The sequence below is a fragment of the Rhinoderma darwinii genome, chromosome 4 (genome assembly GCF_050947455.1).
Source record: "Rhinoderma darwinii isolate aRhiDar2 chromosome 4, aRhiDar2.hap1, whole genome shotgun sequence".
Classification (NCBI taxonomy): Eukaryota; Metazoa; Chordata; class Amphibia; order Anura; family Rhinodermatidae; genus Rhinoderma; species Rhinoderma darwinii.
The window spans coordinates 18,543,220-18,555,904 of NC_134690.1; the positions used below are offsets into that span (position 1 = coordinate 18,543,220).

General features: G+C 47.6%; 1 protein-coding gene across 1 annotated transcript in view; it reads left to right on the forward strand.

Annotated features, from left to right (window-relative positions):
- The window catches only part of BLK (BLK proto-oncogene, Src family tyrosine kinase), a 55,611-nt gene that overhangs the window by 28,958 nt on the left and 13,968 nt on the right, over positions 1-12,685 (forward strand). The window contains exons 6-7 of the mRNA XM_075863548.1: positions 1,135-1,314; positions 1,660-1,736. Coding sequence (XP_075719663.1) covers positions 1,135-1,314; positions 1,660-1,736 — 257 coding nt within the window. The remainder of the gene's footprint in view (positions 1-1,134; positions 1,315-1,659; positions 1,737-12,685) is intronic.

Consider the following 12,685-nt stretch of genomic DNA (forward strand, 5'->3'; position numbering starts at 1 on the left):
GTCTTTATGGACCTTGTGCACTGGGGCGCACTCATCCTGGAACAGAAAAGGGACAAACCCCAAACTGTTCCGACAAAGTTGGAAGCTACAATTGTCTACAATGTCTTTTATGCTGAAGAATTAAGATTTTCCTTCACTGGATCTAAGGGGCCGACCCCTGAAAAACATCCCCATAGCATTACCCCTCCTCCACCAAACTTTACAGTTGGCACAATGCAGTCAGGCAGGTAACGTTCTCCTGGCATCACCAAAAGCAGACTCATACATCAGACCGCCAGATAGAGAAGCGTCACTCCACAGAACACGTGTCCCCTGCTCCAGAGTCTAGTGGCGGCGGCTTTACACCACTCCATCCGACACTTGGTATTGTGCTTGGTGATGTAAGTCTGGCATGCAGCTGCTCGGCCCCCATGCCATGAAGATCCCAGGCACAATTTTTGAGCGGATGTTAATACCAAAGGAGGTTTATACTCTGCAGTTATTGAGTCGGCAGAAGTTTGACGACTTTTCTGCACTTGCTCCTCGGCACTCGGCCCCCTACTCTCTAACTTTACGTGGTCTGCACTTCATGGTGGAGTTGCTGCGGTTCCTTCCACTTTACAATAATATCGCTCACAGGTGATGGTGGAATATCTAGGTGGGAAGAAATTCCATGAACTGACTTGTTACAACGGTGGTGTCTTACTACAGGACCGCGCTGGAATTCAGTGATCTCTTTATAACGAGCCGTTCTATCACTAATGTCTGTAAAGGCGACTAAATGGCGAATGCTGGATGTTATACACAGGGGGGGGGGGGCAGGGGACACTAAAGGAAACACCGGAATTCAATGATTAAGAGGTGTGTCCCAATACTTTTCTCCATATAGTGGTAGCTTGTGCCGCCTCTGGTTGGTATGTAGACCATGGCATTCCCTCCTATCGTATTGGATCGAAGCAAGTGGTCCATAAAATGACACTATAGAGTAGAGGTTTCCAAATGGTCTCCAACCTGTGGGTCTCAGGACATGCTGGGAGTTGTGGTTTTTACAACAACTGGTGAGCCATGAGTTAAAGATCACTGGTATAGAATGAACAGATGTTTCATGTTCTGTCTTTATCATTAATACTTCGTCTTTTCGTCATGTTCACTTAGGTTTTTATAATAATAGCGTAAAAGTGGCCATAAAGACATTGAAAGAGGGCAGCATGTCACCCCTGGCTTTTATGGAAGAAGCGAACATGATGAAAACGCTCCGACATAGCAAGCTAGTGCAGTTGTTTGCTGTGGTCACCAATGAGCCCATATACATTGTGACGGAATATATGCGTAATGGTGAGTAAGATGCAGTAATACATAATATCTATTGCTAGATAATGCTCAAAATATAGGGATCAAGTCGATTACGGTATTCATTACGTCAAAACGACGGAACCCTTGCTCAACGGAGACAAACGGAAACCATTTGCATCGGATCTGTCAAAATCGAAATAAATGGTGATGCAAACGGAAACTTATGGTTTCCATTTGTTTCAATCAGGGTTCTGTTCATGGGTTCACCTGACGGAAAGCTCTGACGGAACCCATGAACGGAGTCCTGACGCAGATGTGAACGAAGCCTTAACAGAGTAATTTATGATTAATCTTATTCATATAAAAAATATTGTGTTATCTTTTTAGGAAGTTTAGTGGATTTTTTGAAGACAGATGAAGGATCGAGGCTGCGCTTTCCAAAACTGGTAGACATGGCGGCACAGGTAAATGAAAAGACAGCACCTATCACTCTATTATTTATGTGTGACCATTTACATATTATCATCCACCTTGTGCCTAAAGCTGCCACACACGTTATAGGGAAATGAGGTAAAATGGCCAATTTTGACTTATTCGGCCATTGGTCTTCACAATGATGGACACCCAACAGATATCTATTGAAAAATTGGTCAGTCATCTTGGACATTCGACATCTATCTATCTAATATCTATCTATCTATCTATCTATCTATCTATCTATCTATCTATCTATCTATCTATCTATCTATCTATCTATCTATCTATCTATCTATCTATCTATCTATCTATCTATCTATCTATCTCATATCTAGCAGACAAAAAATGGCGACAGCACCCTGCGACACTAATGCCACCTAAACCACTAAATATAAATAAATATGCACTAAAGCTAAATCTACTTACAAATAGGGAGGTTCTTAGTGCACATTTTGATCAAAAAGTGTTAGCCCACCTGCCACGACAAGGCTACCTCTGTAAGGTGGGAACCTACGCTGCACATACACCCAGAACTGGGACTAAGCCTACATATATACCTGGGGATATATTTCTCTCTCTCTCTCCATCTCTCTCTCCATCTCTCTCTCCATCTCAAATCATCTCTCTCTCTCCATCTTTCTCTCTCTATCTGACTCTCATCTCTCTCTCTCTAAATTTCTCTCTCCATCATCTCTCTCCATTTCTCTCTCCATCATCTCTCTCCATTTCTCTCTCCATCATCTCTCTCCATTTCTCTCTCCATCTCTCTCTCCATCTCTCTCTCCATCTCTCTCGCCATCTCACTCTCCATCTCTCTCTCCATCTCTCTCTCCATCTCTCTCTCCTTCTCCCTCTCCATCTCTCTCTCCATCTATCTCTCCTTCTCCCTCTCCATCTCTCTCTCCATCTATCTTTCCATCTCTCTCTCCATCTCCCTCTCTCCATCCCTCTCTCTTCATCTCTCTCTCCATCTCCCTCTTTCCATCCCTCTCTCTCCATCTCGCTCTCCATCTCTCTCTCCATCTCGCTCTCCATCTCTCGTTCTCCATCTGTCTCTCCAACTCTCTCCATCTCTCTCTCGCCATCTCTCTCTCCATCTCTCTCTCCATCTCTCTCTCTCTCCATCTCTCTCTCCATCCCAATCTCTCTCTCCATCTCTCTCTCCATTTCTCTCTCCATCTCTCTCCATCTCTCTCTCCATCTCTCTCGCCATCTCTCTCTCCATCTCTCTCTCCATCTCTCTCGCCATCTCTCTCTCCATCTCTCTCTCCATCTCTCTCTCCATCTCTCTCTCCATCTCTCTCGCTATCTCTCTCTCCATCCCTCTCTCTCCATCTCTCTCTCCATATCCCTCTTTCCATCCCTCTCTCTCCATCTCGCTCTCCATCTCGCTCTCCATCTCTCTCTCCATCTCGCTCTCCATCTCTCGTTCTCCATCTGTCTCTCCAACTCTCTCCATCTCTCCATCTCTCTCTCCATCTCCCTCTTTCCATCCCTCTCTCTCCATCTCTCTCTCCATCTCAATCTCTCTCCCTCTATTTCTATATCTCTCTCCATCTCTCTCGCCATCCCAATCTCTGTCTCCATCTCTCTCAATCTCAATCTCTGTTTCTGTGAGACTCAGTCAATATGATGTTTCTCCACTTCTGTTCCTCCTCCTCCTCCTCTCTCACAGCATGCTGAGTAAACCTTACTAGGAAGAGCTCATCTACTCAGCAAGCATGAAGAAAGAAGATGTGCATTACACATGTCAGAAGATCCATAAGTTTAGACCTCCACCAATTGCTAGAACACAAAGCCTGAGGAGCTACCAAGCATTGTCCCCCGGTTGACATGACATCTCTCAGAAATTTCCCATACATTTTATTGGGTGCATCAGCTTTATTTGGAAATCTCCAAGAAGAGAGCACACTACTCCCCACAACTCAGCCCTACCCAGTGTCGGAGTAGGATTCCCCTTCTATCTATACAAAACATGTCCACATATCATTGCTTTCTTTATTGTTATAATTGCTCACACAGGACATATCATCATTACGATCGAATAGGTTATTTGTAAATCATCCCGTAAGAAATAGACCCTAGTGGCAAATGATTGGTTCTTAAGACGAAATGGGGTTGTCTTCTGCTGGACCTTTGGAGCTAATTTTTGTGGAACCTGGAGCCAACCAGAATATCCTCTGATTCTGGCAGTCTGACCCTGGCCCCTCCAATTTACAGATCAATGGGTGTCTCAGATCACCATAAATCAAATAACTCATCAGCATATATCCTTTACTATGATACCACTTAAAATTCATTAGAGAGGTTGCCCAAGGTTAGAAAAAAAGAGTAAACTTTTTTTTCTCCAAAAACAGTGCCACCAATGCTGCCTGGCTATGTCTGGTATTGCAACTCAACTATATTCAAATGCATACTGCAATACCAAACACAGTCTATGAGTGGCACTGTTTCTGGAAAAATACCCTTTTTTCTAATGTCAAGCAACCCCTTTATCTCTGGATGCAAAGACTTTTACGATGCAATGTGCAAACATAACTTGACAATTAAAAGAAACAGAACTTCGTGAGGTTAAAGTTAGACAGTCCGGGTATATATTTAGCTTGTGGTCACATCTTGCCGGCTCATTCTGTGGCAGGAAGATACTCGTTTTTATTTTCCATTGCACAATGTGAAATTTGAGTCTTAACGTTCTTTTTATAAAAACTTCTGAAAGTTACCGAAAGCCACAACTTCATCTTAGGACAGATACAGATCTCCTTCTTTTCTATTAACCTTCTGATGGTGATAGAGCTGAGATGGTCTCCTTCTTTTCTATTAACTTTCTGATGGTGATAGAGCTGAGATGGTCTCCTTCTTTTCTATTAACTTTCTGATGGTGATAGAGCTGAGATGGTCTCCTTTTCTATTAACCTTCTGATGGTGATAGAGCTGAGATGGTCTCCTTTTCTATTAACCTTCTGATGGTGATAGAGCTGAGATGGTCTCCTTCTTTTCTATTAACTTTCTGATGGTGATAGAGCTGAGATGGTCTCCTTCTTTTCTATTAACTTTCTGATGGTGATAGAGCTGAGATGGTCTCCTTCTTTGATAAAATTCTTATTTTCTTCATATCATGTGCAGTGTAATGGCTCCTGAACTCTTGTTTACCCTGATGGGTCTTTGTTATGAGTCGTTGTGTCCATCACGGTCTACTGAGCAGACGACCACAAAAGTCGAAAACATGTCACAAAGATCATCTAAAACTATTTTTGTGGCCGCATTGATGTGCAGGAAAACATCCTTCTCGAGAACTGCGACTAACTGCCGTATAATCTCAGTGGTGACCGTTATAACCTGAGGGTCTAGGAAGATCTAGGTCATCAAGAGACTTACAGGCCCTTAAATGGCATCGTGTGTGCAAATCCATCATATAGAACCAGCTATAAAAGCTCCACTTCTCATGAACGTTGGCAGGGCTATAGCTGAAGGCTCATGGGCCCTGGTGCAAGAATTCAGCGAGCCCTCCCCAACACCACCAGACACCTGCACACGCCTATGCCCAGCCGCCTTGCCCGACAGCCCCCATGGCAGCCTCCACTGTATAATGTCCCCACACAGTATAGTGTCCCAAAGCTGCCCCCCCAAACAGTATAATGCCCCCATAGCTTCCCCCCCACATTATAATGCCCCCATAGCTGCACCCACAGTATAATGCCCTCCATAGCTGCCCCACACAGTATAATGCCCCCCATAGCTGCCCCACACAGTATAATGCCCCCCATAGCTGCCCCCACACAGTATAATGCCCCCCATAGCTGCCCCCACATAGTATAATGCCCCCATAGCTGCCCCCCCCACAGTATAATGCCCTCCATAGCTGCCCCCACACAGTATAATGCTCCCCATAGCTGCCCCACACATTATAATGCACCCATAGCTGCCCCTACACAGTATAATGCCTCCCATAGCTGCCCCCATACAGTATAATGCCCCCCATACCTGCCCCCACAATATAATGCCCCCATAGCTGCCCCCACAGTATATTGCCGCCCATATCTGCCCCATACAGTATAATGCCCCCCATACAGTATAATTCCCCCCTATACAATATAATGCCCCCCATAGGTGCCCCAGAGTATATTGCCACCCACAGCTGCCCCATACAGTATAATGCCCACATAGCTGTCCCGTACAGTATAATGCCCCCCATACAGTATAATGCCCCCATACAGTATAATGCCCCTAATAGCTGCTCCATACAGTTTAATGCCCCTCATAGCTGTCCCATACAGTATAATGCTCCCCATAGCTGCCCCACACATTATAATGCACCCATAGCTGCCCCTACACAGTATAATGCCCCCCATAGCTGCCCCCACACAGTATAATGCCCCCCATAGCTGCCCCCACACAGTATAATGCCCCCCATAGCTGCCCCACATAGTATAATGCCCCTCATAGCTGCCCCACACATTATAATGCACCCATAGCTGCCCCTACACAGTATAATGCCTCCCATAGCTGCCCCCACATAGTATAATGCCCCCCATAGCTGCCCCCACACAGTATAATGCCCCCCATAGCTGCCCCCACACAGTATAATGCCCCCCATAGCTGCCCCCACACAGTATAATGCCCCCCATAGCTGCCCCACATAGTATAATGCCCCCCATAGCTGCCCCCCCACAGTATAATGCCCCCCATAGCTGCCCCCACACAGTATAATGCCCCCCATAGCTGCCCCACATAGTATAATGCCCCTCATAGCTGCCCCACACATTATAATGCACCCATAGCTGCCCCTACACAGTATAATGCCTCCCATAGCTGCCCCCACATAGTATAATGCCCCCATAGCTGCCCCCACACAGTATAATGCCCCCCATAGCTGCCCCCACACAGTATAATGCCCCCCATAGCTGCCCCCACACAGTATAATGCCCCCCATAGCTGCCCCACATAGTATAATGCCCCCATAGCTGCCCCCCCACAGTATAATGCACCCATAGCTGCCCCCACACAGTATAATGCCCCCCATAGCTGCCCCCACACAGTATAATGCCCCCCATAGCTGCCCCACATAGTATAATGCCCCCATAGCTGCCCCCCCCCACAGTATAATGCCCTCCATAGCTGCCCCCACACAGTATAATGCCCCCCATAGCTGCCCCCACACAGTATAATGCTCCCCATAGCTGCCCCACACATTATAATGCACCCATAGCTGCCCCTACACAGTATAATGCCTCCCATAGCTGCCCCCATACAGTATAATGCCCCCCATACCTGCCCCCACAATATAATGCCCCCATAGCTGCCCCCACAGTATATTGCCGCCCATATCTGCCCCATACAGTATAATGCCCCCCATACAGTATAATTCCCCCTTATACAATATAATGACCCCCATAGGTGCCCCAGAGTATATTGCCACCCACAGCTGCCCCATACAGTATAATGCCCTCATAGCTGTCCCATACAGTATAATGCCCCCCATACAGTATAATGCTCCCTCAGCAGCTACCATATCAGCCCCCTCCCATACCCAGTATAATGCCCCCATATGTGCCTAATAGAAAAATAATAACATAATTACTTACCTATCCGCCGTTTCCACGACGGGTGGCGGATCCTTCTCCTCCTCCGGTCTGTGGTGTGAGTGACTCGGCGCAGACAAGAGCGATGACGTCACTACATAGCGCATGCATGCGCCGAGCCGCTCACAGCAAGGCTCCAGCATTGAACTGAACTATATCTGCGTCTTGAGGACGCAGATACGGTTGGAAGCGGGATCAGTCCGGTGGCAACAGGGGCCCTGCGACCGTTGCGATCCCTATAGCAACGCCACTGAACGTTGACTCTATGGTTCGTGGATGTAAAATCTAGAGTAGTAGCTTTAACTTTTTGATTTTGTTTTAACTCAACTTTAATCAGTACTGGGAAACCATCAACAAGCAGGTTAGTTGCTGTTGAAGGATATTTTTATGGGTTATGTGTATGGTTTTAATAAGCTGCGAGTCTGATATGCTCATTATGACCTTAAAGGGGCAAATTTATGTCATAGAGGGGGATCGCCCGCTTGAGACACCCTTTATGAGCCAAAATGGAGACCCGCTCAGTAAGATCAGCTCCCGTTTTGGTGGACTCGAGCCTTCCATGTATTACAGATTTGCCATGATAGCTGATCGCTGCTGCGGCTTCGTTCTGAAGGAGGATGTCTCTGATGAAACAACCCCTTTAAGGCTTGCAGATGGGTTCATTAAATGGGTTGTTTTCTTCAGACAGTGCCTTTTTGGTAGAAAGGTCCTCCCAGAGTAGCTGGGTTCTCCTGCACCCGGGGCAAATATTCAGATTGGCGCACCCCACCCAACTTCTTTCGCGACATCTCCTTCCATCTCACCATGTTTGCTTTCTCTACCGATCAATGAGGTGTCATTTTTATTTTTTTCACAATTTTTTGAATGTAACTACAGCATTTTACAAGCGATATAGTTCTATAAGGTAGTTAACATAAAAATAAATTAAAAGAAAATAAATTAAAGAGGCCACACACAGCCCACTGTAGATAGTGCCACACACAGCCCCGCTCTTGTATATAACCCCACACAGCCCCCTGTAGATAGCTCCACAGCCCCCCGTGTAGTTAATTCCACACATAGCCCCCCTTTTGTAGATAGCACCACACAGCCCCCCTTGTAGATTGCGCCACACACATCCCCCTTGTAAATCGTGCCACACACAGCCTCTTTGTAAATAGCACCACACACAGCCCTCGCCACACACAGCCCCTCTCTTGTAGATAGTGCCACACACAGCCCCACTTTTGTAGATAGTGCCACACACAGCCCCCTGTTGTACATAGTGCCACGCACAGCGCCCCTCTTGTATATAACGCCACACAAAGCCCCCTGTAAATAGCGCCACACACAGCCCGCCTCTTGTACACAATGGCACACAACCCCCTTTAGTAGATAGCACCACACAGCCCCCCCTTGTAGATAGCGCCACACAGCGCCCCCTTGTAGATTGCGCCACACCCAGCCCCCCTTTTAACGATAGCGCCACACAGCCTCCCTTGTAGATAGAGCCACACAGCCTCCCTTGTAGATAGTGCCACACAGCCCCCTTGTATACAGCGCGACACCCACCCATTGTAGATAGCGCCACACAGCCCCCCTTGTAGATAGTGCCACACAGCCCCCTTGTATACAGCGCAACACCCCCCTTGTAGATAGCACCACACAGCCCCCACATGTAGAGTGCGCCACACACATCCTCCCTTGTAAATAGCGCTACACACAGCCCGCTTGTAAATAGCACCACACACATCCCCCTTGTAGATAGTGCCACACACAGCCCCTTGTATATAGCACCACCCCATGCAGATAGTGCTACCCCCTCTCTTGTAGATAGTGCTACACACAGCCCCCTGTTGTACATAGTGCCACACACAGCCCCCTGTTGTAGGTAGCTCCACACACAGCCCAGCCTTGTTGATAGCTCCACACAGCCCCCCTTGTAGATAGTACCACACAGCCCCATTGTATATAGCGCCACACAGCCCCCCTTGTATATAACTTCACACAGCCCCCGTTGTATATAGTGCCACATAGCCCCCTTTGTATATAGTGCCACACAGCCACCGTTATATATAGCGCCACACAGCCCCCCTTGTATATAGCTCCACACGGCCCCTTTTATATAGCACCACAAAGCCCCCCTTATATATAGTGCCACACAGCCCCCCTTGTAAATAGCGCCACACACACCCCCTTTGTAGATAATGTCACGCACAGCCCCACTCTTGTAGATAGTGCCACACACAACCCCCCTTGTAGATAGTGTCACACAGCCCCCCTTGTATACAGCATCACACCCCCCTTGTAGATAGTGCCACACAGCCCCCCTTGTAAATAGCGCCACACAGCCCCCCCCCCCCGTGTAAATAGTGCCACACAGCCCCTTTGTAGGTAACGCCACACAACCCCCCCTTGTAGACTGCGCCACCCACATCCTCCCTTGTAAATAGCACCACACACAGCCCCCCTTGTAAATAGCGCCACACAGCCGCCCTTGTATATAGCGCTACGCAGCCCCCTTGTATATGGCGCCACACAGCCCCCCTTGTATATAGCTTCACACAGCCTCTTTTGTATATAGCGCCACATAGCCCCCTTTGTATATAGTGCCACACAGCCACCCTTATATATAGCGCCTCACAGCCCCCCTTGTAGATAATGCCACACAGCCCCCCTTGTAGATAGTGCCACACAGCCCCCCTTGTAGATAGTGCCAGACAGATCCCCTTGTATACAGCGCCACACACCCCTTGTAGATAGTGCCACACAGCCCCCTTGTAAATAGCGCCACACAACCCCCTTGTAAAAAGCGCCACACAGCCCCCTGTGTATAAAGAGCCACACAGTCACCTTTGTATATAGTGCCACACAGACCCCCTTGTATATAACTCCACACAGCCCCATTTTATATAGCGCCACAGAGCCCCCTTGTAAATAGCACCACACTGCCCCCCTTGTAAATAGTGCCACACACACTCCCTTGTAAATAGTGCCATAAACCCCCCAGTTTATATAGCGCCACACAGCCACCCTTGTATATAGCGCCACACAGCCCCCCTTGTATATAGCGCCACACAGTCCCCCCTTGTAAATAGCACCACACTGCCCCCCTGGTAAATAACGCCACACTGCCCCCCTAGTACACAGCGCCACAAAGCCCCCCTTATAAACAGCGCAACACATCCCCCTTGTAAACAGCACCACACAGCCCCCATTGTAGATAGCGCCACACACAGCCCGCTGCCCTCCTTGTAGATAGTGGCACACTCCTCCCCCTTGTAAATAGCGCCACACTCCCCCCTGTAAATAGCGCCACATTCCCCCTTGTACTTAGTGCCACACTGTAAACAGAGCGGAGAGCAGTAGCCTCCCGCTACCACTCTCCTCTCTGCCTGACATGACTCACCGGAGGAGCCGAAGAAGTCATGCGGCGCAGGCAGATAGCGCCACACACAGCCCCCCTCTCGTATATAACGCCACACAGTCCCCTGTAGTTAACTCCACACATCGCCCCCTTTTGTAGATAGCGGTACACAGCCCTCCCTTGTAGATAGTGCCACACAGCCCCCCTTGTAGATTGCGCCACAACCAGACCCCCTTTTGTAGATAGCGCCACACAGCCCCCCCTTGTAGATGGAGCCACACAGTTCCTTCTGACTAGGGTCAGTGACAATCTGGGTGTGGATCATTCCAGTCACCTGACCTGAGTCATCTGACCTCATGTCACTGACGTGAGGTCAGATGACAGGTCAAGTGACTGGACTAGTCCACTTCCGGGCCGTCACAGACCCCAATCAGAACGCCACCGCATGAACTCCTGGCTCTTCCTAACGCTGATGCTGCAGGTGTCTGACTACAGGGCGCCATTCAGCAGTGATCAGCTGCTCTGTGGTGCCCACAGCTTCCCTACCACCTAGTTGCGCACGGGGCACATGCCCCGTCTGTCCCCCCCTAGCTACGCCCTGGATCCTCCGACGATAAACTAATCACTGAGAATCCCACTGCTTGGACAGCCCAGTAAATTTATGGTAATCTATAGGGGAACCTCGCCACAAGTCTTCAATTTTTCTGAAGTGCCACCACAGGAGAAATGAAGCATTACATGGTGTGCATTTAAATGAATTGTTCTAGTAGTATATGGACATATCAAATCCTCCAGAGCGAGAATCATTTTCTGTAGCCACGTTCACTCTGGCTAATAGGGTCCTGAATGGGGGACTACCCTCTCAGAATTCCCTAATAGGGTGCATAACTAGGGCAGTCCAGTTCACACACTTGGATACCCAGGGCTGCAGGGAATAAGCCAATCAGGAAAGGCACAACCTTTCAATCTAGAGCAGTTAACCTGCTTGTTGACCGTCTCCAGATAGCATTACAAGATTTTATCCAAACTGCACAGAGGAAAAAGTGAACGGGAGAATAAGCAAAAAAACAACATAGAAAGTCTGAAATATATGAATGGCAGTAAAGAAATAAACTGTGAGGATATAGATACATATATACTAGGGTCAGTTTCATAGAACGTTATTTAGCCTAAATAAATTTTTGGAAATTAGAAGAAAGTATTGGGGCAACATATAAACGGGCAAATGTCCTGATATGACTAGCGTTATCTGATGAGCCAAATTACTAGCACTTTCTGCTGAGAACATGAACTTAGTAGATCCCTATCCTGGGGTAAACCCACCATACATTTTAGATAGCATTATGTCTAATGCAGGGGGTGGCAAGGGGGTTTGTAATGGGGTAATTATGGTAAATTTTGCAGAGATATAAAATTAGTTGGACAATATGTTTCTGAAAAAGCAATCTTAATAATGACATTTTAGGGAGGACGTTATAAAAACAGAATCCTGTAACCAACTGAACTAAGAGCAAAACATGGGCAAATGGACCGAGGCCTCCACCATCTAGGAGCCTCCACCACACTCCACCATCTTGGAGCCTCCACCACACTCCACCATCTAGGAACCTCCACCACACTCCACCATCTAGGAGCCTCCACCACACTCCACCATCTAGGAGCCTCCACCACACTCCACCATGATGAATCCTATCAGGGCTGACTACTCATCTCTGATCTTGGCTTGAAGTCCTGGGGCCTAAGCACTGTTATCTGGGCCTTGTATAGCACTGTTATTTGGTCACTGTATGACATTATTGTTTTGGCCTCATATAAATATTTTGGCACTGTATGATGGTATTATTTGGGCACTCTTTGATATTATATATATTTAGGCACTGTATGATGGTGTTATTTGAGCACTGTATGATTATGTTATTTGGGCACTGTATGGTGGTATTATTTGGGCACTGTATGATGGTATTATTTGGGCAGTATATGATGATATTATTTGGGCACTGTGTGATGGTAT